At 35.1% G+C, this 27,465-nt stretch overlaps 2 protein-coding genes across 4 annotated transcripts in view; one reads left to right on the top strand and one right to left on the bottom strand.

Moving 5' to 3' along the window:
• LOC106053703 (mucin-5AC-like) overlaps positions 1–10,947 on the bottom strand; it is an 81,377-nt gene extending 70,430 nt beyond the window's left edge. Inside the window, exon 1 of the mRNA XM_056037620.1 lies at positions 10,802–10,947. The gene's annotated coding sequence lies outside the window, so the exon portion shown is untranslated. The remainder of the gene's footprint in view (positions 1–10,801) is intronic.
• LOC106076640 (UPF0462 protein C4orf33 homolog) lies at positions 1,378–19,364 on the top strand. 3 transcript variants are annotated; one of them, XM_013237462.2, is made up of 7 exons: positions 10,959–11,057; positions 11,987–12,224; positions 12,332–12,513; positions 14,516–14,573; positions 15,866–15,917; positions 17,275–17,465; positions 19,114–19,364. In XM_013237462.2, exons 2-7 carry the CDS (start codon positions 12,058–12,060, stop codon positions 19,229–19,231), a joined length of 768 nt encoding a protein of 255 aa, XP_013092916.2. In that variant the 5' UTR covers positions 10,959–11,057; positions 11,987–12,057; the 3' UTR covers positions 19,232–19,364. The 3 variants fall into 3 exon arrangements, with proteins under 3 accessions (XP_055893599.1, XP_013092916.2, XP_013092917.2); XM_013237463.2 differs by having other exon boundaries at positions 10,968–11,053; XM_056037624.1 differs by lacking the exons at positions 10,959–11,057; positions 11,987–12,224 and adding an exon at positions 1,378–1,538.
• Positions 19,365–27,465: the final 8,101 nt, after the last annotated feature.

The following is a 27,465-nucleotide window of genomic DNA, read 5'->3' on the forward strand; positions in this document are numbered from 1 at the left end:
TATTCCGAGTGTCGACATCTGCATTTTGTGTGTGAGATATGAAGATTAAATATAATATAAAATAAGCAAAAATATGAATGCTGTTAGTAAGGTCAATGGCAATAAAAAAAAAAAAGGCAAGACTTAAAATAAATAAATTAATTCGAGATTTTAAACATCAATGCTTCGACCATAACAAGAACGAACCATTTATCATTAAAAAAAAACATAAGATAGTACAGAATTGACATTGCATTATATATTGAATAAAATAACAAAGATAGCGGACTATATAAACAAATATAACCAATGTTTAAAATAAAAAAGATTAATGGTGCCAATTAAATAATACAAACTAATTTGTGCTAGAAGCGAACAGCTTCGAGATTTGCTTCAGAAGTGCTAGATAGCTTATCAATGCTTATTCTGTACAAAGGGAACAAGAATTAAAAGCCAGCTAGATATACCTCCATTTCTGAACACAAGTATTTCGTAGGAAGGAAGTAAAAGTAAAAAAACAAACTTCATCGAATAATTAGTCGCACACGTGGTAAAGGGGATCAGGAGGTGCATTGGAAATGAATAATTTGTAATGCTATGGCTCCTTCTGTCTCGGGAGACAATGGATGCGCCCAGATGAGTCACTGGATGGTGGTTTCGTCTTGAGACGGGGCAGAATCTGGAGTGACTAATCAAGCCGATTCTGGAGCGGCGGAGTTTGCCACAGTTCGTGCATGTAAATGCATCTCTTTTAGGGCTAGCTCATAAGGGAAGTTTTCTTTGTCTTTCTCTTGACTAAGGCAGCTTCGTTTCTTTTGCTCCATAATTACTGTCAAAAACAACGCAGAAAAACTCTATGGCCATATCACAAAGTCCTCAGTGCTCGCGAAGACCTTCCTTCAGGGAACAATACCGGGAAAAAGAAGAAGAGGCAGACAGAAAACAACATTAACTGGACAGGCCTGCCATTGAAAGAAATCCTATCCAAAGCTAAACTCGGAGAGGAATGAAGAAACACAGTCAACATGATTTTGAGTGGTGCCCCAACGGTTCAACAGACAAACGGATAGGTGAAGGGAAAGACGCCAAAGAACTAGTTTACAGAAAAAGCGATACAGTGTCCTAGTCGGTTACGATTGTATAATGCGTATTAGTTGTAGACACTAGAAACAGCGCTAGCTCAAGGTTTTGAGCAAATAGAGGACTGCCTATTACTGAAGTATCATTCGAAGCTAATGTTTACCCGAAAGATCTTCCTCTTTACAAAAAGTACTATTGCGTGCTTCAAAGGCCTATCTTCGGTGACCCCCCTCCCCATCACATACACACACATACGCATAGAATGATGTCCCTCCCCTGCGAGAGGTAGTGTGCACGCATGTTATCTGTCCTCCTCTCATTATCTCCTCCCACTTTCGTGGTCAAAGATCTTAGCTCAAGGTGAACACGAAAAAAAGTTGTTCACAGTCAGACCAACACTGAAGCACGAACATGTTCATTGCTTTTGCTTTCTCCATCCTGGCTCTTGCAGCGGGAATTCCCACGGCTTCTAACGAAAGGTAAGTAGTTTGATATCAATTAAGAGTATAAACTTCAAAGTGTAAGCCTCGTTTTGAAAAAGAGACTCGGTTGCATAACACAACCATAGACATAAATAAATATAGACAGGCCGATTAAAGAGTTTTATGAAACGAAAATTTGTGACTTGCAATTTTGTGTACTTTATTATATAGCATTTATGAGCAGTATAAAAGTTGAGTATTCATATCTATTTTAGCCATAACCTATATAAGTATTACATTATTTTCACTAGTGTTTTTTTTAAATCTCTAAGAATGAAGATCATGCCATTTTTCATAATTCGGAAATCCGAATACAATAGATATACATGTTTTCAAGTTACATGAAGTAACTTCCTTCGTCCAGTCTATATTTATTTATGTCTATGAACACAACATTCAAACGCAAATGATTACGAAACCTACCAGTGTGCTACCAGTGCAGATAGTGTAAAAGAAAAAGTCATTTCATCCGTTGTAATGTCGGAAGGCTGCTTAGGCCAAATGAGGTTCTGTTTAAGTGTAATTTCTGACTTTTGAAGATAACTGCCCAGATTGGCACAGAATAGATTAGTAGTTTAAAATTGGTGTAGCAAATAATATACCTATGTCATTTTGTTAGATTTTCTTACAGTAGCCTCACAAACACTTAGTAGATTAAAGATTAAAAAGGTGTTTTTAATTTACATAGGATAGTCTCATATTCAAATACAGACTAACATTTTTAAAACACGTATTGTCAATATGTAAGACTTGAGACTAGATTCTTATTTCATAGCCACTACATTTATCCGTTATTCTGGTTGCGTCTCTCCCATTTCTAATAGTGACGTAGTTAAATTAGTCTTTAAAGTATGTCTTTAGATGTTGCATTTTTTTGCATATTAAAAACCTTTTCTTAAACAAAGCTTATCTAAGGGAAAGTAAGGTTTATCTCCCCTTTTCCAAAAAGACCTACGACAAAACTAATTAATTGCCACTAAATGATAGCTTAACCCCTAATTGATAAATTTTTGGATTGATTCATGAGTTGTTTTCAACTAGGAATAATTGTGCAAAATTTCAACTTCCTCCAAGAATGGGAAATGGGAGAGAAAAAAAAACGTGCAATTTTCCCAGACAGACAGACGGACTGAGTTTTGTAAGCTATAAAAAAAAAAAAAAACAGTTTACAGAAGTAGCTGACGACTCCTTTTAGTGTTTTAATAGTTCAGCTCAAATTATTGTGAAATCAGATTTTTAATAGCGGGCTCAGATCTTCCTTTTTTTCTCGATGTAAACGTGACAAACGGACGCACATACAGCTGCTAAAATTAGTTTTAAAAGGGCAAGATAATCTCCTTGATACATGAAAGAAACAAAATAGTCTAACTATATCCTTCATATGGAAAAAAAGTTCTGGTCGGGATTTATTTACTGAAGGGGAAGGAAGTGCAGGAGCGTAAATTTTAGTTCGCATTAGCTAAAGAATATATTTGCCTTAACGAAATGAGTGATTTGATTTGTTGATTTGAGGCACATCGGCACAATTTAGGCCATGTCGTGCCTGCAGTCCCTTAAGGACTACTCTCTCTCTAAACAACAAGGGCCAGATTCTATACAGTAATATAATTAAAATTAAGGTCTATTCACAGTTAAAATAGTAAAGGTAGTAAAAATTTAAATATTTGGTAAAAATCTAATGTAAATAGTGCATGTTCACAAATTCAGAAATCAGATCTTCGTAGATAGCCCCACTTCCCGAATAAAGCCCAGTACCTTCCCAGGGTCGACATTATTAAATAGTGTTTTTAGATTAGTGGCTCTAAAATGTTTCGCCCTGACATCCTGGTATCTGGGGCAATCAACGAGGATATGTTCCACGGTGAGGCGAGAGTCACAGTACTCGCAAAGTGGGGGCTCCTCTCTCTTCAGTACAAAAGAGTGCGTGATGTAGGTGTGGCCAATCCTAAGTCTGGACATGGTTGTGCTACCACGCCTTGTCAGACCCTTAGATGTGGGCCGCCACCTGACATCCGCCACAATCTGCCTGAGTTTACTGTGAGTCTCAGCCTCCCATCGGTTCTGCCACTCTCGATAGGTGGCAGAGGCAATACTTTGTCTCAGGTCCGAGTAGGGAATTTGGGTTCCTGACACCGCATGATTTAGGGCTCTCTTTGCTTCTCTGTCTGCGGCTTCGTTTCCCTCAATGCCAACATGGGAGGGGACCCAGATGAAGGTGACATCCCTACGGTCGGCTGTTATTAGGTCCAACAGCTTCAGGCTCTTATGTACCAATGGGATGTCAGTCTTCATCCGCCCCAAAGCTTGCAATGCAGATTTGGAGTCGGAGCAGATTATAAATTTACTCCTTTCTGATGCTTTTACGGCCATAAGTGCAAGCAATATTGCGTGCAATTCGGCCGTAAAGATGGAGCAGCCATCGGGGAGTCTACGGGAGATTGTTTTGTTCCGAAAGGAGCAGGCACACGCGACCTTTCCCTCCATTTTGGATCCGTCTGTGTAGATGGTGCCACAATCTCCGTAGCTCTCCTGCAGTTCCCTAAAGTGGACTTGTAGTATGCTTGGGTCTGTATTTTCTTTTTTGAAATTAAGGAGGGATAAATTTAATTTAGGTTTATTCATTAGCCAAGGAGGATTCTGAGGGGTTTCTATTTTAGAGATTTGGTCAATGGTTGGGGTTAAATTTTGGATGGGTTCTCTCATTCGAAGGCCCAACGGCTGTATGACGTTAGGCCTTCGATTGTATAAGTCTACCTCTGTGGGGTTAAATATGGAGTCAAAAGCAGGGTTCGTGGGGTTGGATTTTAGCTTGACTATATACTGCATTGCAAGCTTTTTCATTCTTATATCCATGGGGAGTTCTCCAGCCTCCACATGGAGACTTGGGATAGGTGATGTACGAAACGCGCCGAGACAGAGACGCAGGGCAGCATTTTGTATTGGTTCCAGTATTTTTAGGTACGACTTCCTTGCTGCTCCATATATTATGGATCCGTAGTCTAGCTTGGATCGAATTAGACTCCGATAGAGCAGCAGCAAGGTATCTCTGTCAGCTCCCCAGTCCGTATGGCTGAGTACTCTTAGTATGTTTAATGACTTTTGGCATTTCTTCTTAAGTTCCTTAATGTGGGGGAGAAAATTAAATTTGGAATCTAAGGTGAGGCCTAAAAATTTTGTAGTTTTCACGACAGGGATCTTCTTTTTGTGTATAAATAGTTCAGGGTCTGGGTGGAGCCCCCTTAGATTACAAAAATGCATACTAACTGTTTTGGAGTCAGAGAATTTGAAACCATTATAGTTTGCCCAACCCTGAATTTTGTTTAAACATAACTGTAATTTCCTTTCTAAGGTGTTCATGTTTTTCCCATAAGTAAGAATGACAAAGTCATCAACATACAAAGAGCACTCTATGCCAGGGGACTTAACGAAATGAGAAGGCAGGTGTGTGTGTCAGGTACACCATCACGTTTCATGTGTACACATCACATCTCGTGGCATATGCCCTGGCATTAGAACAGAAAGAACGGTGCAAACAGAAAAATATTTAATACGATTTTAAGACCAAAAAATGTCGTTTTTGTCCGGGAATTTCCCTCAAGCTTCAATTTTTTTTTATGAGGTTGACATAAGTTTGAGAGAAAATTCTACGCAGAGTTTTTGTTGTGTTTGAGGCTTTGCTGTTTAAGTTTCCCGACGGTCATTAGTTCAACACGTTCTGCAGGATGTTAGGAGATGACATCAGACCGAAGTGCAAACCACAAGGGCCAGGCTGACCCACATTTCTACAGTTAACTCACACATTCGTCCTAATAACAAAAAATGTCAATCATTTATTTTAATAACATCTAGTTGACCTATTGAATTTAAATTTCGCACATAAACTCGCGATGCGTGATAGCACGCGTTATTAAAATTTCAGAAAGATCATTTCGTTAATTTTTTTTTTCATTAACAGCTAAAGGCCCAGTGTTCCATCTATATATATTTTTTTTTTCTATTACTGAGTATCAGTAGGCCTATTATCCATAATTTGCGAATGGCCGCCCTCGTGCAAAGACATGACTCAAGTTTAATGTTGTATTAAATATAAAGTACCGGTAATTGATTTATTAAAATTATTTGTTATACAATGCGTTGTTTTATATAGTCACGTGACCTGCAAGCAGAGGCGTAGTGAGCAAAACGTGCAACCGGGGAAAGGTACATTATTAGCACCCTCCCCTCCCCCATTTACCATGAACATGACATAGAAATGTAGGCTGCGTGAGGTGACCCCTGAGGGTTGCGCACGGGGTATCCTGCCCCCATTTCCCCACCCACACACACACACTACGCCTCTGCCTGTAAGTGTTGGCATTGTTGACATTGGGGGGGGGGTACCATCAAAATGGCGGACTAACACATTCCAAAGTTCTAAAAACAATGTTAAAAGTAACCTCTCCTAACAAACACTGTGTACGGGGTTTGAAGCCTACAAAATTTCGGATTATCGCGTCATTTGTCATAAGAGACAATGCAAAGAAACACAAACCTGAAGTCCTGGAAGACATAATAAGCAACCTACATGTGTAAAATTTTTAAATATCCCTTGATTTGTGTGAAAATTAAAGTATGGAATTTAAAAGTCTTCACAACATTGCCAAGGACAGCAAGCCTTTATAAATACACTGCATAGATATAAATAAATAAAAAGATACCAAAACGAGATAACAAACAAGATAGCTGAAAATTGAGCTCATGCAAAGCCCAAATTGAATGTTAAGGCCCTTTGTATTTAATTCGCTTTTTTTTTTTAAATGTGCAGAGGCATATGTAGATAGACCTAGAACTTAACGAGCCAATCAATACCTCTCAACTCTCAGCATGCCCCCCCCCCCCCGGGAGTGAAACGGTCGTTAAAGGGGGCGTCTCGTCCACATGAGGAGGCACAAAACCCCTGTGCAAAGCCCTCAGCCCCCCCCCCCCCCTCCCGGAAGACAAAAGTGGTCATCATCGAACCACGATGGACGAACTCATTGGCCTCCTTAAGTCGTAGAACGACTATGGTTCGTCTCGCACACTTCCTCTTGTGGCTGTGGAGCCCTATTTTGGAGAGACACTCCCGTCCACAAATAGCGCAGGTTAAGGTGGCTTTTGCTTCGGTGGTAGAGAATCTGGCCCTTTTTCGCATTGTCCGTTTTTCTTCCAGGGCTGAGGCCCATGTTCTTTCGCTATCCATAGCTTTCTTGGTCACTGTCTCTCTCCATCTGGTAGGGTCTAGAGCTATGTCTTCCCAATGGTCAGTATTGGTGTTCACTGATTTGAGGTCCCGTTTTATTACATCTATGTAACGGAGGTGGGGGCGACCATTTTTTTCTCGAGCCAGTCGCGAGTTGTCCATAGAGGATGACTTTTGGGATGAGTTTGTCCTCCATCCGGCGAACATGTCCAAGCCAGCGCAAGCGGCGTTGTCTGAGGGCTGTAAAGATGCTGGGAATACCTGTTCGTGCAAGGATCTCAGTATTGCACACTTTTTCTTTCCATGTGATTTTCAAGATCCAACGGAGACATATGGAATGAGCTAAGTTTTCTCTCTTCACTGGAACGAACAATAAGGAAACGAAACAGAACTCCCGTTTGGGTTGCCTAGGTACCGAGTCTATTTCTCTCGCGAGTTTGGAAGGCAGCCCAAACAACAATCATGTCACTATCCAAACCGTCCCCCAAAATGAACCGTTTTATGGCAGACACCAGCACGGAGATGGAATATGAAGATTTCCGGGTGAGCTCCTAACCCAAGCGTCTTCAGCTAAGAGCCATTAGTTAATAGGAATTTAACAAAATTACATCTGATTGAATCCCTCCTAGAAAGAACAGCAGTTCAGACAGGTTGATGAGCCAAGCATTCTAAGAGTCTTAGAAGTCTTAGGACAATAAAGAAGATTTTATAGAGTGTTACGTAACAATGTGAGTCTTTGTACAAATAGCTTGCTGCCAATTAAACAATGTAAAAAAAAAGGTGAGAAACTCGTCCAACTTTCCCCTGAGTTATCTGCCCACATTTGCATAGTACAGTGGTAAAATCAAACAATACTTGTTGCTTGAGTAAATACTAAGTCCAACAGCTCCACAGAAGACTTTCTTGCTCTTTGAGGATAACTTTTAAACAATCTGATATTCTTACAGATACAGAGGACAGTAACTAACTAGGTTAAAAATTAACTTCTTGAGATAGAACAGGGGCCTGGCCTTATTTTTTTAAATCCAAGCAAAAAAAAAAAATGTCTATTCTCAATAATTTTAACCTATTATTTGTCATTTACGTACACTGATAACTTTTCTGACCAAATGTATCATCGTATGTGTCTCCAATCTGTAATCTAATCTCAACAAAAGCTTCATTAAAAAATTCTAAATACTAGATGATTTTTCTATTTATGCTATTAAGTTTGTAACAGTAAGTGGAGACCCCTGCCATTAAGATCTTTAAAAGGGAGATTACCCACTGTTAATCTGTTATTGCACTTAGTGCATTTCGATTTTTTGTTTTGATTCTGTGATGCAGAGAAGAAAAAAAAATCTTTGTAACAAACTTAGATTAGACTTAAATCAGGTCAAGAGTGACTAGACTATGTACTGGGAAGATAGCACCAACACCTACTGATTGTTAATTGCGATAGCAGGTCTAAACAAAAATAGAAAATAATAAATTTAACATTGAAAAAACAACAGATGCCTACATGTAAACATGTCTGCCCCATTTTATTTTATTGATATGGCTATCCTTTATGTGATAGATTCTGTTTGTAATTGTGGTTTCAACCAAACAGTCAATAGATATACTCAAATTCATTGTGACACAAAAGGGACCAAAAATTAGACGCTCAGTGTGAACATTTTAGAACCTCTACTATCTTATTCATGAACAAAGTCAATGATGTTGTTGTTGTACTGCTTTTCAAATCATTCACATCACACATCATTCCATTTGAACCCATCAATGATTAGAACCCTTGTTAAGAGGTTTAATTCATTCAATAATTCATTGAAACATGATAGAGAAGGAATTTGGGAAACCTAACTTAAAAATAAAGTCACTCCCAAATGTTATGAAACCCATGTGAGGTTTTTCCACGTTTTCTCAAAACCAAACATTGAAAGGAGTAAAATAAAACAGAGTGAGAACTACTGACTTCATTAACAAGATGCAGAGAATCCGAGCTCCCAAATCTATTCCTAAAAACATATTTTACTTATTACTTATTTTATTTGAGAACTGCAACCAGTTATTTGAAGAGTATTGTACCAGCTTTACTATCTGTAAGCACAGTAGAGACCCCTTTCCAGAAGCATTGGCTATGAGGCCCTTGATGATTAGTCGACCATTTCATAAGATAGTCCCACCCTCCCTGAAGCATCCTCCTCATTGCAGTCAACACCTCCTACTTCTACCATGGTATTACTACTCCAGATGGCTTGAAGCCGTTAGTGGTGGTGTCTCGAGATACGAAGCAAGGAGAGTGTCCAGCATAAAAAAAATGTAGAACCAACAAAAAGCAGAGAGAAGAAGCAGGCCTATCTGCAATTTACTCAACTTACCCATGCCATGTATTTGGCCAGCTTTTTAAAGAGAGGCTTGGACTTTACAGTCATCTTCGAGGAAATAAGAAATATGCTTATCTTCGACCACAAAGGAAGGAGCCACAGACCCCTTTACATCTAAAGCTTCCACCCCAAAAACAAATATAAAAACAACTTAAAGCTCATATTACAAAGATTTTCTTTATAAAATTGTTTTTTTTTTAAGTTGAAATTTCCGCCTTCAACAAATTATAATCTCAAAATTAAGTGGGTCCAAATCCAGAATTTGTCGCACACCTTGACTGAAGCAAAAGAAAAAAAAGTGAAGCCCAAATTATCACAGCAACAATTACTGCTGACTACTTATTAAAACTGGTTCCATGGGAAAGGCTTTGAGAGTCAATCATGAAAAATCAGGAGCTGGCAGCAGAAGTGTGTAATTATATTTCGAACAATTTAATAAACAATGAAGTGACAAAGTGCTGATTTTTTTTTTTGGGGGGGGGGGGGGGGGGGGGTTCAATTCTTTTTAACACAAACTTGAAATAATAACATGTATGTTTTATGCACATCTAGTTAGATGAAGATCTATTCAATTAATCTATTGAGTTAATAGATTAGAGTAGTATAACAGAGTATAGAGTTATAGAGATAGATTCTAGATCTATACAAGATTTAGAATTTAGATCTTATTTTGATATATTGATATCATATAGGCAATAGCCTCTATTAAAAAAATAATTATAGGCCTATAGTCATATATCTAGTCTCCCTCTCTCTCTATATATATATATTAAATATATAAATATAATACCGGTATTATATATTATAGTGTTATAGATCTAAATCTAGACATTCTGATCTACAGTACTAGTACAATAACAATAATCTAGATCTCAGATGTAATCTAAATCAATCTAGACTCATAACTCTAGATTTATAATTTTAAAGATCTAGATCTAGACTGTAACTGCAACTCTAGACAGTCTAGACTGACTAGACACACTCTAGAATCTAATCTAGATCTGATCTACAAATTAAAATACTACAATTTTTGAAACCTGAAATTCAGTGAAATGAATCTCAATCTGCGTATCAATTATAGATCTAGATCTAGAGTCTAGATCTAGACTAGAGTAGATTCTAGATTTATCTAGAAAAAAAAGTAGAATCTAATATTCTAAATCTAGATTCTAGACCTAGATCTAGACCTAGATTGACCTAGATCTAGAATCTAGATCTAATTCACAGTAACTGAGTAATTCTCACTAATTCAGTAATTGACTTATTTTATTAAACTTATTAGATCTTGATCTAGAATCTAGACCTAGATATTTGTTTGAGTCTGAGACCAAAACTAGAATCTAGATCTAGTCTAGTCTAGAGTCTAGTCACGTAAACTTATTAAACTAATTAGATTCTAGAATCTAGATCTAGAGTAATGGATGGTTGTCGGCCACCCGGGTTTCGTCTCGCATATCGGCCACCTCGATGTATTATTATTAAATCTTCTTTATTTGAATGTTTACTAGATCTAGATCTAGATGTAGTACTCAGACTCACTAGTAGTAGTAATTATTCTAAAGTAATACAAGTGTAAAGTTACAAGCAGTGTCTACTGTCTACAGACTAGGTCTACAATAGAAAAATATAGATCTAGATCTGATCTAGTTTTTAAAGCTATTTGTTGTGTTTCTTACCTTGTGAATTTCTTATAATCAGATCTACTTTAGCAGGTCAACCCGTTATTTTTACCTAAACAAGGTGATATTTCCGGCTTTGCGAGTTTACAGACTTGACAAGTCTAAGAGTAAGAGCAATACACAGAAAAAAAATATCTATGTCAAGTCATGTGATCTATGTAAGCTTCCGTACTTTTTAGCATTCGCTGAATTTTAGTTGTAATCTAGATCTACATTACATCTGTCACCATTTATAATTATCCTTTCTTAGTATGTGAGTGTTTGCATCTATTCTTTGCTTTACAAATCATTTAGATCTGATCTTCGACAAATGGTGTAGATCTAGATATCAAGAATCTTTAAGTTTCTAGAATCTAAACATTCTTTAAATTAATTATCATTGTCACTATCACTATGACTATGTAGTATTTAGTATGTTGTGACTGTGACTATGATTGGCACTGATTAAATCAGTGATTAGTGACTGATTGTGTGACACTAGTGACAGTCACAATGTGTGAAAAAAAAATAGATCTAGTGATAGAATCTAGTCAAATCTAGTCACAAAATAAAATCTAGATCTAAGTCTAAGTCTCTAAGTTAGTAGAGTATAGTCTAGTGAAGTCTAGTCATAGAATTCATAGATCTATTCTAGTCATTATGATGATTTCTAGATAAGATAGAGGGTATAGACTAGAGTATAGACTAAGACAGATCTAGATATCTAGACTAGAGTAGAGATAGTATCTATACTGTCTATAGGACTATAACTATAGACAATCTTAGATTAGACTAATTAAGAGATACGAGATCTAGGTCTAGAATAGTCTAGATTCTAGATCTATTATATAGCATATCATATATCTAAATTATCTATCTAGATCTAGAATCTATTTATGTCTTGACTTGATGCTAGCATATCTTTTTGACTTACATGACATAAAATTTTATAAATTTGTTTTACCAATATAAGTAGTAAGTTCATTATGAATCGGTAGTTCACTGTTTTCTGTTTTAATAATATTTATAAAAAATTCAATAAAAAATTTGTTCTTGTAAAAAAAAATTGAGATTTCTTTTTCTGCTAGATATGTATAATTTTAATAATTAAGATTTTTATTTAACAGTTAATCCAACTTGTCAGTAGACGACAGACATACCTTTGCACTTTACATTGAAACTTGTTTTAAATTACCATAACAGGTTTTCAACCATGTAAAGGCAATCAGCAATAATGAAGAGTCTTGTGCTGAAAAAATTTAGAAGAAAGAATTATGTCGAAAAATAGCTCTGCTAAACATTCATTCACTCTCTGGCTGAGCCGGATCCTTGTTGTGATATTAACTGTGTTGATATTATTTGTCCTATTTAACTCATACCTATCAACATTGCCTGTGTGTCGAATATCAGGGCCAAAACACTGGACGGCTGATGGATTTAGGTAATTGGAATCATGTGCCACATGCTGTATTTTATTTTGTGTAAGCCAATATAACATTTGCAGCATAGTTAAGATACTGTTTGAAAATACTGATTCTATTTCTTCAGGAATTTTGCCATAAGAACTACATGGAATGGTAACTGTGTTAAGCATGAACCTGTCAAAATTTCATTATCGCCATCAGCTGATGGTGGGATGATCATCAAAATATTGGCCCCTTTTTTTAACAGCCCTGGTAGACCTAACGGACCAGCTGGACAACCATTTCCTGGGCTCTGGGACTATGAAGGTAAATTTTGAAATGTTAGTAATAAAAAATTAAACACAAAGTTTTTACAGTTTCTTCATTAGCAGTGTAATAAGTGTACTAAAAAGCAAACCATCTTAAATCTCAAGCAAACTTCCATTCTTTAAAAACATGAACTCAATAAACAAACTTATTTTATATATATATATATAATGTTATTCGCTTTGACAAAGGGTTGAACAATATACACATCTGTTTCAAATTACATTCAGTTTAGGGCTTGTTGCCTTAATTAGCCCCCTAATCAAAGGACTTTAAAGAAAAGGATTGTTCATTTACTCTGTTGGAAATTCTCCCAAGGCCATAATAAAAATTAGTTTAGAAGAACTAAAGCTGGATGGTATAAATCTTTATTAAATTGATTGGAGTAAATTTGGAGTATCTTGACACTTCATCTGATTCTCTTTGACGTCCGAAATGGAACCTTAATTAAATGATACTATGAACGTCAGTGTCTTTTAGGTCTACATTTACATAATAATAGCAAAATGTAAACAACAACTGTGATATAGCCCTGCTTACTTTGGGAATACTTTAAAATGTGATTGTTGATTTTAAGTAACATCAATAATATCTTTCAGTTAAAATTAATAATTGTTTTTGTGTTGTTAATCGTACCAGTTGTTGGCAGGTGGGCTAAGGGGGACAATGTCATTTAGTTTTTTTCTTGCTGAAGTGTGGTTAAGTGTTGCACATTATGAATGCCAGTCACCATTTTGTTGATATGGACTTTGGTTTTATTAACTATGAAATACTAACAATTCTAATGTTGATCTACAATGGTTCTATGAATGTGGTGGAATTGAATCATAGGTGAAACTACATCACATCTTAGAACAAACAATATAACCAATCATCACATTGTTGTTTTAGTGATTGTTCTTTGGGTTTTATTTAACATTATTTTTTAATCTTTACCTTCACCTATCGCTTTTTCTATGGAACATTTTTGCACCACATATGATCTGTTGACTGACTTCCTCCATTCCTCTCTGTCTTTTGCCTTAAGTTCAATCTATTCCAGTGACTGGCCTGTCCACTCTTTCTTGGTCTGTCTCTTCTTCTTTTTCCTAGTACTGAGCGCCTAAAGGCAGCACGGAAAACCAACTCCTAGATACCCCCTTCCCCCCACCGGTCCACAAATGAGATTGGACCAAAAGCGCTCTGAGCATGCTATAAGCATGAAAGTAGCGCTATATAAAAGCTATAATTTTTTTTTTTACTGTTTTCTGAAAGAAGATCTTTGCAAGCCCTGAAAACATAGTGATATGGCCATTAAGTTTTAACTTGCATTTTTTGACAATAGTCTGTTGGTCATCAATCATGGGCCCTATTTTCACAGTGATACTTAGGATCCCTCTATAGCAACTCCATTCTATGATCCTCTTCTCTAGATCTGCAGTTAGATTCGCAAGCATACAAGAATTTGGCCAAGGAGCGCATCTGTCACATCAGTCTAATTCTAGTGTTTAGGGCTATGCCTCTGTCTTTCCAAAATTGTTTTGAGCTATCCAAGTGCTGCTGTGGACTATGCAATGGAATTCTGGCCACTAGTTGGTTCCTTCAACTGAAATGATAGCTCCCAGGTATTTTAATTTAAAATTTGTGACACCTGCCATCTTTTTGCCTCCGATACTGAAGTCCACTTTGAAGCCCTGTTGGCCGTTTGAAGCCCTTTGAAGCCCTGTAGGGAATCAGTGCCTTTCATGACCTAAAAGTAGGCATTTCACTGGCTGACACTAAATAATGCTTTACTTTTAAGAATACAATTTTCACCCATTTGTACAAACTATATTTACATTTATTGCCAGTTATTATTTTGGAATTTTCCTAGATTTTTATCTGCACTGTTTTGCTCAGTCCTTCATAAGTCTGCATTGCTAGTCTGGTTTAAGTCTCTTTCATTTGTAAAGTACCTATCAAGCTTTAGGTACATAGTTCAAAAGTGCTATATAACATGACTTTTGTGTTGTTTTCATTTTAGTTGTGGAAGCCTTCTTTTTGAATGACAAGAACCAGTATCTTGAAGTTGAACTGGGACCGTAAGTAAAATATTGTTGGATTACTCATATTAACTCTTTCTCTCCTAATTGACAATGTCAACTTTGATTTGACCCCATGCAATTAAATTGATTTTTAGATTTAGAAACTTTAGTTTTTGTTGTGTAAAAAGAGCATGCATTCTCCTATAATTCAATACCAACTATAACATTTTCTGATAAACAAAAAAGTTATTGAAGTTTAATCATAACATGGCTCTGTGATTTGGAAGCAGATGGGCAAGACAGTTGAAGAGACTCCTGCAGAACCGAGATGCCTGGAGGAAGCTGGTTGGTGGCCTATGCCCCAGAAGGGACCACAAGCAGAGATGAGATAGAATTATAACAGGATAGCGATTTACACGATTTACAAATGAGCAAAATTAATGATTCTATCGGAATGAGAAAAATAATTACAGAGATAAAGAGTTAACTTTAGTAGAAATTATTCTGTGAATGATTTTTTGCCTGAAATAATATTTTCTTCAATTATAAAATTTCTTTGAAACATGACAAAAAAACAACAACTGTTTTTTAAACTGTTTTAACAAAAACAAAGAATTAAAATCACTTCAATAAGAAAAAGAATATTATATTGTTATGATATTCCCACTATTGGTTAGGTATTATTAAGAGATGTATGCAAAATTGCTAATAGTGCATATGTATAAGTAATATATAAACTAAAAAAAAACTAAAAAACAATTTGACAGTAATTTTGTATGCACATTTTTATCTTTGTCTACTTTAAAAAGCACACTGTATTCAGTGTTGTTTTTTTCATTATATAGCCCATTAAGTTCAATTCTATGAAAAAGAAATCATTTTGTGGTAGGAAAAGCTGCATGGTCAAGTGATACATGCTTCAGACTGTCATGCGTTGGTCCTGAACTTGAATCATGTCTGCCTTCATCACATGCCAACCTACTACGATGTAATAGTCTTCATTTCTGAAAGAACTACCTAAACCTGTAATGAAACAAATGTATAAGTAACAGTTGATAATGTTTAATGAGTGGAATTTGTGATCAGATCTTGTCCATTCCCTTTCATTGGCTTCTACAGCGCTCAATAGAGTTTAATATAACTATTTAGCGCAGCTTTAAGCATTTACACTATTAGTGCTGTTTGAAATAATCTATATAATATTTTTTTTCTTCATAGAAACTATTGACTTAACTAAGTTAGTGTGCCTTTTTTTTTTCTATTTTTTATTCAATTTACCATATTCTACTGTATGTACTTGTTATGTTGAATAGTACTAAAAGAATTTTTTTTTGTCTTTGTAACTCCAGCTGGGGACAACATCTGCTGCTGATATTGAATGGTGAAAGGCACGCTGTAAAGGTTTGTATGGAAATCACTTGTTGCTTTGTCTATGGTGCATATTGTTATAGACTTGACCCCTGATAGTCCAACATTTTTTCATCTGAACTCCCAGTAATCCAAGATGGGGTTGGCTTGAAAACAATGAATTCTTCAGCTGCACATCCATGTTCTGACTTGCAGTCTCGCCTCTTCTCATGTGTTCCTTGCTGTGTTAAGTGGTGATACGTTTTTGATTGTCTGACTGTGATAAATACATGTATTAGGTTTACCTGCCGTAATTTTTTGTGTGGACGTTTTTGTTTTGCCTTGTATGATGGTGAACAAAGTTGGCAGGTGTAAGCATAAAACATTCTCTCTTCCTGCAAAATTGGAAAATTATTAAGAGGTATGACCACTGTGAAACTCCCACCCCCATTTTTTTAATTTATGGCATTGGACTACTCCTACTGCCATTTTTTTTAATTTATAGCATTGGGCAATCTACTTCTTAAAGCATTATGAAAATTTTGGAAAAAATACAACATTTTGTAAAATCCATTGAAAACCAAACCAAAAGAAAAACACTTGAATCCACAAGTTGAGGAATCATTTTTCAGATCAATAAATTTTTCTTTTTCGTCTATTGTTTATTTTATACCATTGAAAGTCTAAGAGAATATTTTACATCATAATTTTCTAGACATGTAAGGCTAAATTTTGAGTCCGCGCATGCTATTTAGTGCAGCTAAACTTTTGTAATTTGATGTTTTTGATAATCCGACACCACCCTGGTTCTGTAACTGTCAGACTATATATGAAGTGTCAGCTGTGATATGTCTTCCCATATCATTCACTACAAAAATTTTGACCCTCTAGGTTACATAGCTATTCAGCTCATCATTATTAGCATTCAAGAATGGGGTGTCAACTTAGTAAATTTGCGTTGTGGACTTAAAGTTCCATAGTTACTAACAGGAAATGTTTGAAGCTAATCTTACTGTAGAAAAAAGTTGTTTGAAGGTATTCTGCCAGCTAAATAAAACATACTATTTACTTATTATTCTTTTAAGATGGATATAAAATCAAATTCAGTATGTCAGTATGTTTTTGTTTTCTTATATATATGGTAGGTTTCACATCTTTTAACGCACAGAAATCGTTAATCTGGAAACCACTGTGCAGTTCATCTCAGGAGATATAGGATTACTGATCTGAACCCTCCGACATGTAAAATGAGAACAAAGAAGTTTTAACTACATATGTCACAGCATATTTTGCCAAACATCTTTCCAAGCATCCTTGAAAAGGAAGATTGAATACTGATTGAAATATACACCTGTTCAATTTTTTTAAAAATTCTTCTACTGATGAGATACAATGACATTTTAATTTTCAGGACAAACTGCCACTGACCACTTACACCGCTACCATTGATGGTGACCGTTGGACAGGGGAGGCCATCCTGCCCAGAGGATATTTTCCACCAGCTGTTACCAAGTTCAATGCATATGCAATCCATGGTGAGGGTGATAACCGAGTCTATGAGTCCCTCTATCCAGCTACTGGCTCTGAAACAAAGCCTGATTTGTAAGTATTTGAAACATCGCAAACTGTAAATTTCTAATACATTTTTTTTAATTCATTAAAATTTAACTTTAAAAAAAAAGAAACAGAGATATAAAAAAATTTTTAGACTTGCAGATTTGTTTATAAAGATCATGGCTATTTCATGAAGACTTTGAAACCAAGGCCTGTTGCTACCACAAAAGTGAGACGTAATCTGAATAGGATCAGTTTTATAAGTTTTCAAAAATATGTTTAAATAGGAAAATATTTACATTCTAGCCCAAATCTCCTGTGAAATGGCATTGGTTAGCAGTGGTCAGAGTATTAACGTGGCACCATTGTAACCATCGAAGGACAGTCCAGAGTGCATACCACACAACCAGGAAGCTATCCTTGAAGTGCTCTCTTTTTTTTCATCTCTGTATTACTTGTTAAGGCTCTTAAGCGGTGTCGAATACAACCAATGAAATAAACAGGAGGTAACTCGCAAACCAATACAGTAACACCAGCGAAAGGCCGAAACAATCAATGTAGGTAGTCGACGCTAGTGTTGAACATCAAACACGTTTAATACTCAAGAAAGGAACCGTCGAATGTCATCTACTACTAGCCATCTTTATAATGTTTCTTATTCCTACTGTAATAAGAAAAGCGTCTTGTTTATAGCGTCTCCTAAAGTGTTCTTACTTTTTAAAAAACTTTACATCATCGTCGCTAAGTAAAAACTTCCCCCCTATTCCTGAAACAAATAACTAATTTCTAATCCTGCCATAACATACTAAATCTCTATAACTAAATGTAAGAAAGATGTTTTTTTGCACACAGTTATTCTTAAACTGGTGTAATGCCTTGCACAATGCTGATACTCAACTGAATTTTACTGCTTTAAGCTCACCAAAGAAGATCGCCTTGGAATTTTAAAGTTTGAGAAATATTTAAAATCTTCCCCTTTTGATGAGTAAACATTCTAGTTTGAATATTTGTAAGTTTATTAAAAAAAAAAAGAAAATCCGAAAAGGACAATTTTTATTTCATACATTGGCTCTTAACCTAAAAGTAATCCTAAGCAAAGTGTTGGTATTGAACCTTTAACTAACATTGTCTAACACTGACTTATAAATAACTGGGTTTTCGATTAACACAGACCTCACTGAAGAATTGTTACTAACCTTTAAAGCTTACACTGACCATAAGGAATTATTGTTATTATTGTTGACGTTGTTTACTGAATAAAACAAATTTTATAATTTACGCCAGGTTCACGGGCCAAGAGTTGTTTGGTTTTTTAGTCATTTTGCTTTACACAACTCTCTTTCATTGTGTTAGTGGTCAGTACTAAATACTTGCCTATATAATATGTATTTTCCTATTCCTCAATTGGTTTTCCTACATTTTTTTTTTTCTGGATTATTGCGTTTAATATTTAAAGGAAGAATGAATGAGAAAAAGAAAAGAGAAATTGTAATTAATTTTTTCATATTGTTTAAATGAGTATCTTGAATGATTCCCCCTTGACTAAGGGAGTGAATGTTGGAATGTTATGTGTCATGTGTGTAATTACTCATGAATCTGACGTTTGGGTGCTGGTGTTGTTTATGATTATTAAGTGTAGCATTTCTAGTTAACAGTTATGCTTTCAGCTAATTTAATGTCTTTCTTTTTGTTCCAGCCATAACCTGCGTTACTTCCAACCAATAGACATTAGTGCACTGCTCAATAACTACAACCCCAGTGACGTCTCCGACTTGTGGAAGCCTTATGTAAATCCAGACTCTGTGGTTGGTTAAAAGGTTGAATTTTTTAATAGTCTATATATTCTCCTTGTTTTATCTTGATGTATGATGTAATCAATTTATTTCCAACCTGATAACATATTAATTGTATCAAATGTGTTCATTAAACTAATTTTTTTAAAGTTGATCCCAAATGGTTTTAATTTTTTTTTTCTAAGAATACAGTAATAAAGGAGTCTTAATGTTTTGGCACTGTTTGGTAATGTGAATGTACTAATATAAATAGATTATTCAATATCTTAAATACTTGAATCAAGATTAGCAACAATCAAAATATCCTTAGACTCCTTTTTGAATGATGCAATATCCTACAGTACTTAAAACAGATTTTAAACATTAAAAAGCACCAGGCAAATTTCTTTTTACCATCACAAAGACCAGTCACCAATCACACCAAACAAAAAACACTTTATTGAGTCATGAAATAAAAAAAAAATTCTTTTAACAATTCACTTTCTTTATAGTCCAGTGAGTGTACATTGTATGTACCAGTTTTTTTTTTAAATGTTTTCTTTTTCTATTCTTTTGAATTATTGTGTAAAACAAGGATTGAAACATTTATTATGATTAACAAACTTTCTAACTAATGAAGGGAAAACAAAATGTACACATTAGCAACTAGATTAGTAGATGATAGATCTTGTTGAGTTTAAGTCATTAACTTGCTTAGGACGTAATAATCTTTTGTTTTTTTGTAGTAATGTCTGTTTTTTTATAAGATAGATCAAAACAAATGTTTTACAAGTCCAGTGTCATTGATTTATCATCTAGGTCTATTGCTTGGAAACAGCTGGTAATGGAATGGAATGCACGAATGGCATAAAAGCGTGTCTCTCATGGAAGATTTAATAGTTAGTTTCATTGCGGAACATTCTCTGCTTTTTAAGCCTTTCTCATCTTTTGGTTGCTCTTGCTTAAAACTAAGAAATTCAAATGCTTGCTCACATTTGCTTGTCAAAAAATGTTTAGCAGAGTTCCTTTTCATTCATTCAGTTTTTATAATCAGTGAAACAAATATATTTGATATTTTGGGCTTTTGGCACATGGGCACAAATTAGGCCATGTCCTGCCCATAATCCCCCAAGGTTTACTTCCCCGTCATAGGTCAAGTGCTAAAAGTTACACAACTAAGTTATTAAAAATAAGGTCCACTCACAACTCAAATAGTGAAAATTTTTATAATTTAATAAAAATCAGTTGTAAATATATATATATTTACAAGTACTTTGCCCAATCTCAACTCAAAATTTTAGTAGTCAACCTCATCTCCCGGATAAAGCCCAGTATTTTCCCAGGATCAACATAAGGCCACTCAGGTCATAGTAAGTTTTTTATGTGGCCTGTCACAGTCCAGTTTTAGAACCTCTGTGACATGAAGTGACACTCAGTCACCTATTGTAACATTCCGTGCGGGCAAGCACGAGGTTATGTGAATAAGTTAAAGGACTCTGAAATAAGGGTCAAAGTTAGTTAGTGAAGAACTCCAGCAGAGAGTGGATGTACAATTTTCTCTGTCTGTAATATGTACCTTAATGAATCGGATTTAATGTTAACTTGAGAGTTTTCTTCGGACTTATATTTTGAACATTTCATTGATGTGATTACTCATTCCACATGGCATGAACAGCCAGTATTTATTGGTGTATATTTTGTGACGGCTGAAGTCGCCAGTATTTTCTGTAATTTATCTATATATATAATAAATTCCACGTCTGCTACCACTGTGTTTATCAGTAATTCTAAATGTTGTCGTAAGAGACTTTAGTATATTAGTAATGTTGCGCACTTGCAAATCTAGTGCGTCTAGTAAAGTACATCGCTAAGAGGAGCATTATAGCCGTACCAGAAGAGGTACCTACAACACACGGACGCACCCACGCCGCTACGCCTACAGCCAAAACCAGGTAGCGACATTTGGTGGCCAGTATGGCTGTTAACTAACAGTATGGACCTACAACATAGGTGACATTTGGCCTTTGGTGACCAGTAAAGGAGTCTTAAAAGGATCTCAATCGCCTCTATAGTAAACAGCGCAAGGCTACACGTTAGACCGGTACTTTTTTTTCTCAAGATGGCGTCCAACTAAACAAGTACCAAAGCCAGCCTGCCCACAAGATCCATTCAAGTAACGCCTGCATCCTGAGATCCATTCAACACCAACCCCGCTCCTAGATCTACCTCTGACACCTGTCCGGTGTGAAACCGAAAACAGAAGACGACTCGATTCCTGCATCCTGAGATCCATTCAACGCCAACCCCGTTCCTAGATCTACCTCTGACACCTGTCCGGTGCGAAACCGAAAACAGAAGACGACTCGATTCCTATCTAGAGCTACAGGTGTCGTCTGAAAGAAAGAGCCATACCATTCAAGACATCGCTTGATGACACTAATGACAGATACACCGCTTCATCACCATTGCTCGCCACTATTCATCATTGTGGATTACTTTGGAGTACTTGACAGAACTTATCTGCATTGTAAATTTGAGCATTTGAGCCATCTTATGGCATTGAACTGGATTATTTTTCTTCTACCACTTTAATGCTCATAGTAACGTGTATTCTTAAATTGGATTACTTATAGTATACATGGATTATTATTCTTAAATTGGATTACCTATACATGGATTATTACTCAACCACCCAAACTGTATTTGCATCTCACAAGCTACAAGAGAGAAGAGGATTAAACTACACTAGTCAACAAGAAAAGAGTCTGTAAGTCACTATTAACAAATTAAATACATGCATATGATTATAAAGTACATGGATTTTGCTTTGATGTAGCAGTAATTAAACTTGATTGTTAGTAGAGTTAGTAATTGATAACTCTTGGCATTTTTGGAGCCATATTTTGATTTCATTTTTCTAAGTGTTCTTTTAAGGGTGGCTGGAGAGGGACTATTTTATGAACTATCATAACAATAGGATCTATTAGGGTCTATCCTATTTGTTCTTTAACCTCTATAAGGCCCAATGCGTTTGAGGCTCTCCTTGTTGGTACGGAGGTCATAGAATATAGTGGGAAAATATTTATTTAGCTGTTGAGTCTTGTTTGTATTTCTGTCAGTGTACTTAATCTGTATCTATATTGTTGTTTGTTTAAAAGTCCTGTATCCATATATCTGTATTTCTCCTGTCACATTTCTACTTTTTATTAATTTCTTTAAAAGCAGACTGTGTTGTTCTCTATATTGTTTCTGTGTTTGTCCTTTTTATTTATACTGTACATATATTTTTCTTTCTCTTACTAATTTACATTTTTTACTATCTTACTCTGGCACAACAGCACACATGTATAACATATATTGATATTTGTGAATATTGAATTTGAATAGTTTATAATTGAGTAACTGAGTAAATTTTGATCTAGATCTATACATTAGTTTCACAATTATCACCACATTCTTTCATTACATTGTAACCATTGATTGAATTTTTTATATTATTGTGTAATATACACATGTTAAATAATTGACACACACTGTATTGACAAGTATAACACAGTACATTTTTCTTTTCTCACTTAATTAAATACACAAAGCATTAAACATGTCTTCCTATGACAAAATTTTAGAGCTAGTGAAAATCATGGAACTAGAAGGGGATGAGAAAAAGGAATTTATTAAAAAAGAATTAGAAAAGGCTGAAAAGAAAGAAAGGGAAGAAAGGGAAGAAAAGAAACAAATTAGAGATAGGGAAGAAAGAGCTGCTGAAAGAGCTCATCAGAAAACATTAAAAGAACTAGAAACTAGACAAAAAGAACTAGAACTAGAAGCTGCCAAAACAAATTCCAATATTAATACCCAACAGTCTACAACAAAGCCATTCATCTCCAAATTCCATAAATATAATTCAAAAGATGAAACACTTGAAAACTATTTAGTCCAATTTGAGCATATAGCCTCAACCTATAGTCTTAACAATGAGGACATGGCCAAACACCTACTAGCAAATTTGTCCGGAGAACCCCTCAACATCATTTCCACTTTAACTGTAGACCAAAAGAAAGACTATGCAGCAGTAAAGACTAGATTACTAGAACACTTTGGAAAAAACTCAGATTTCTATCGTAAGCTATTCAGGGACACTAAATTGAAAAAAGATGGGGACTTCAACAGAATAATATTCGACATGAGGACTAACATGATAAAATGGTTAGAGCTAGCAAAATGTGACATCAAGGACCCGACGCAAATCCTAGACATGCTACTCATTGACAATGTCCTCAACAACGTGACAGACCTAGTATTTACTTTCCTTAAAGAAAAGAAGATCAAGACAGAGACTGAACTGATAACGAATCTAAATCTATTTAAAGACAGTCATCCTGGACACACGATTGACAAAAGAGACCTACACCAACTAGTAGCTACAGCAACAACATTCAACAACAACAACAATGACAAATTCAAATGGTCCAACACCAAGACTTGTTTCAATTGTGGGAGAAAAGGTCATGTGAAAAACCAATGCAAAGCTCCTATAAACTACAATAACAATTACAGATACAGAAGTTACACCAGTTTCTACAACCCAAACAGCTACAAACAAAACAACAATAATTACAATAATAGACCATATAGACTACACCAGAGTGCAAGTCCCAATGAAAGAAGAAATTTTGCAAACAAGTACCAATACAATAACTATAATAGCAACAACAGACAATCTAGGAGGGACACATACAACAATCAGTCTAATAACCATCTACACAGAAATAATAATAGTCATGACAATAGAGAAGAATTAACAGCCTACATGCATTACAATAAGCCAAAATTGAACCTATACCCCTCATATGTAAATGGAATTAAAGTAGAAGCCCTCAGAGATACAGGAAGCAGTGCCATATTAATAAATTCAAAACTAGTAAAACCAGATCAAAAACTGCCAGAAAAGATCAAACTTACATATGCCAATCAAAAGAAATTTGATATTTGTGATACAGCTAGAATACACCTAGATACCCCATGGATAACTGGAGAAGTAGATGTTATTATTTTAGATTCACCAGCACAAGATTTAATAATTGGTAATGTTAATGGTGTAAATGATTTAAGTAAAGAAGAAATTATGGAATGGGCAGCAAAAAAGGGTGAAATTTGTGAACTATCTGCTGCACAAGATACAAGTCCCACTACAAACCTCTTAACAAATGATAACATTATTAGAGTAGAGAATTTATCAAGATACACTAGATGGCAAACAATTATGGGAGAATTCAGCAATGTAGCACATATTAAATGGGTAGATATAAGAACTCAAGATAGATCAAATAAAATTGCATTTGTACACTTAAACACAGTAGAAGATTGTTATAGAATTATTAAAGCATTCAATAACAAGTTATTTAGAGGAAGATATATTAATGTGAAATATGAAAATGTTTAACTTCACAATGTAATTAGAAACAACCATTTTCAAATCAGGTCAACCTGACATTTTTTTTCTTGCCATGATTCAAATAAGTCATGACACCTTATTGTTACACTTTTCTTTTGGGTCATGATGACATTTATGCTTATGATCAATAACAGATCATCTATTTTCTACTCATTGTATTTTATTGTCAACTTGTAATATGACAAGTGCCAGATATGTTTATTTTGTGTGTATATATTGTATTTCATTACTGATTGTGCACAGCAATGTAAACAATGAGATGTAAACAACAGTGAACTACTTGAACTGTTGACCTATATTTTTTTTCATAACAACTCACAGATGTAAATATTGTCTAAAATTTTTTACACACCTGAATACTACAATGAATGTTTATAAACATGGAAATTTGTTTACTATTGTACTTCAATACTACACTCAGACTATTTATAGTAGTCTTATGCAAGGTCAACCTTGAACTGGATTGACATGTATCTGAAATTTTTTTTTTTATCTTATTTTTCTTGATGATGGCAAAACTTAGAATAATATTTTGACACAGCACATCACAGTTGTAAATAAATATGAAATTTTTTTCTGTAATCATTTTGAGTAAATGTACTCAGTGTGTCAAATGATACACATTGATAATGTTGTGCATCTACAATTATAGTAAAATATTGGATGTGGAATAACTTGTATATTTTTTCCTTTTTTATATTGATTAGCATGTGATTGTTTATACAAATTTTTTTTTTTTCTTCAGTACAAATGTATGCATAAAGTTTGTTAACACTTGATGGAGGTACTTTGCATTACAATTAATGTTACATTTCAGTGATTTTGCTCTCAGTGAATTAAGTATATAAATGATTTTTTTGGACTCAGTAATTTATATGATGTTATACATAATTATTAAGATTATATAAGATGATATGAGCAATTGGAGTGAACTTACAGCACTTGATAGAATAATGGACTAAGCTCATATATATTTGTACAGTGATATTAATGTAATATATATTTGTCAAAGATTTTTGGACAAAAATCTTTTTGGAGTGTGCGGCGTATGTCACAGTCCAGTTTTAGAACCTCTGTGACATGAAGTGACACTCAGTCACCTATTGTAACATTCCGTGCGGGCAAGCACGAGGTTATGTGAATAAGTTAAAGGACTCTGAAATAAGGGTCAAAGTTAGTTAGTGAAGAACTCCAGCAGAGAGTGGATGTACAATTTTCTCTGTCTGTAATATGTACCTTAATGAATCGGATTTAATGTTAACTTGAGAGTTTTCTTCGGACTTATATTTTGAACATTTCATTGATGTGATTACTCATTCCACATGGCATGAACAGCCAGTATTTATTGGTGTATATTTTGTGACGGCTGAAGTCGCCAGTATTTTCTGTAATTTATCTATATATATAATAAATTCCACGTCTGCTACCACTGTGTTTATCAGTAATTCTAAATGTTGTCGTAAGAGACTTTAGTATATTAGTAATGTTGCGCACTTGCAAATCTAGTGCGTCTAGTAAAGTACATCGCTAAGAGGAGCATTATAGCCGTACCAGAAGAGGTACCTACAACACACGGACGCACCCACGCCGCTACGCCTACAGCCAAAACCAGGTAGCGACATGGCCCATACACCTTAATGAGTTAGACATGCCTGCTCTAATATCTTGAAGCAAACAGATATGTAGGTTATACTTATGAAACATCTCAAAATGTCAAATAATTTTTTTGCTTTCTAAATTCATCACTTCCTTATTGATTTACTCTGTTTTGAGAGTGATGCTGTCAAAATACTGTTAAAGCCTTACTCTGTCATTGAATATTCAAACTGTCTGGACCACAGATAAAGCTAGTTGCCAAGTGCAAAATGAAGAAAAGATGGTCTCCCATCTAAATATACAAATGTCTTCCACGTATTTTGTGTGTGTGTGTTTCTTAAATAAAGCACATTAGTAATTTGTTACATTATTTAAAGAAAATACCATATCTACTGGTACATTTATTTTAATTCTACATAGCCTATTTTAAAACATAATTAGCGACTCCATATTTGAGTTACATCTGCACTCAGGTTCTCGTACAGTCGAAACACACATTTATCCTGCAAACACAGGTAAAGATTTAGAAAATTTCTTTTAAAGTCTGAACCCCCCCCCCCCCCCCTCCCCAGTGCTGCAATCAGACCTCACTCTACATAGACTCAGATCTGAGCAGCTTTCTTCATCTGCTTTCATCATCACTTGCTGATGACAGGGCCAGTCTTAGACCACTGCAACCTATGCGGTCGCAGTAGGTCCTTCCCTTTCATAGGCCCTGCGTGAATAATATGTGTAAATGACTAAATCAAATCATTTTAACGTAGCCTATTATTAAATGGTTCCTGGAATTTTCCTGAAACTGCAAAATATATGAAAAAGTCATGAAAATCTACTGAAATTATTAAAATCTTATGAAAACTCATGCAAATCTCCTTAAAAAACAGACTATTGTCATTTCGGGGTGTCATTCAATATGGAAAACGCCAATCCAACTTGCGATTTTAAAAAATGGCATAGTCATCTTTCATTTAATGAAAATGTAATAACAAGGCAAATTTTAACCAAAAGAAAAATACTTAACTTACTTTAATAGTCACTGGCATACAAAATAGATGTAAATCTTTCTCAACCTCTTAAAGAAAGACAAAAGCGATATTTTGCTAGTCGATAGTAAATCTGAAAGGCAGATCTGAATGTTAATCGGCTTTTTGTTGGAGAACTAATATCTGCTGTAGATGGCTCGTAAAGATTATTTGACAGTGATTTTGTACTTAGTAAAGTATGA

This window comes from Biomphalaria glabrata, chromosome 8 (genome assembly GCF_947242115.1).
Source record: "Biomphalaria glabrata chromosome 8, xgBioGlab47.1, whole genome shotgun sequence".
In the NCBI taxonomy this organism is placed as follows: domain Eukaryota; kingdom Metazoa; phylum Mollusca; class Gastropoda; family Planorbidae; genus Biomphalaria; species Biomphalaria glabrata.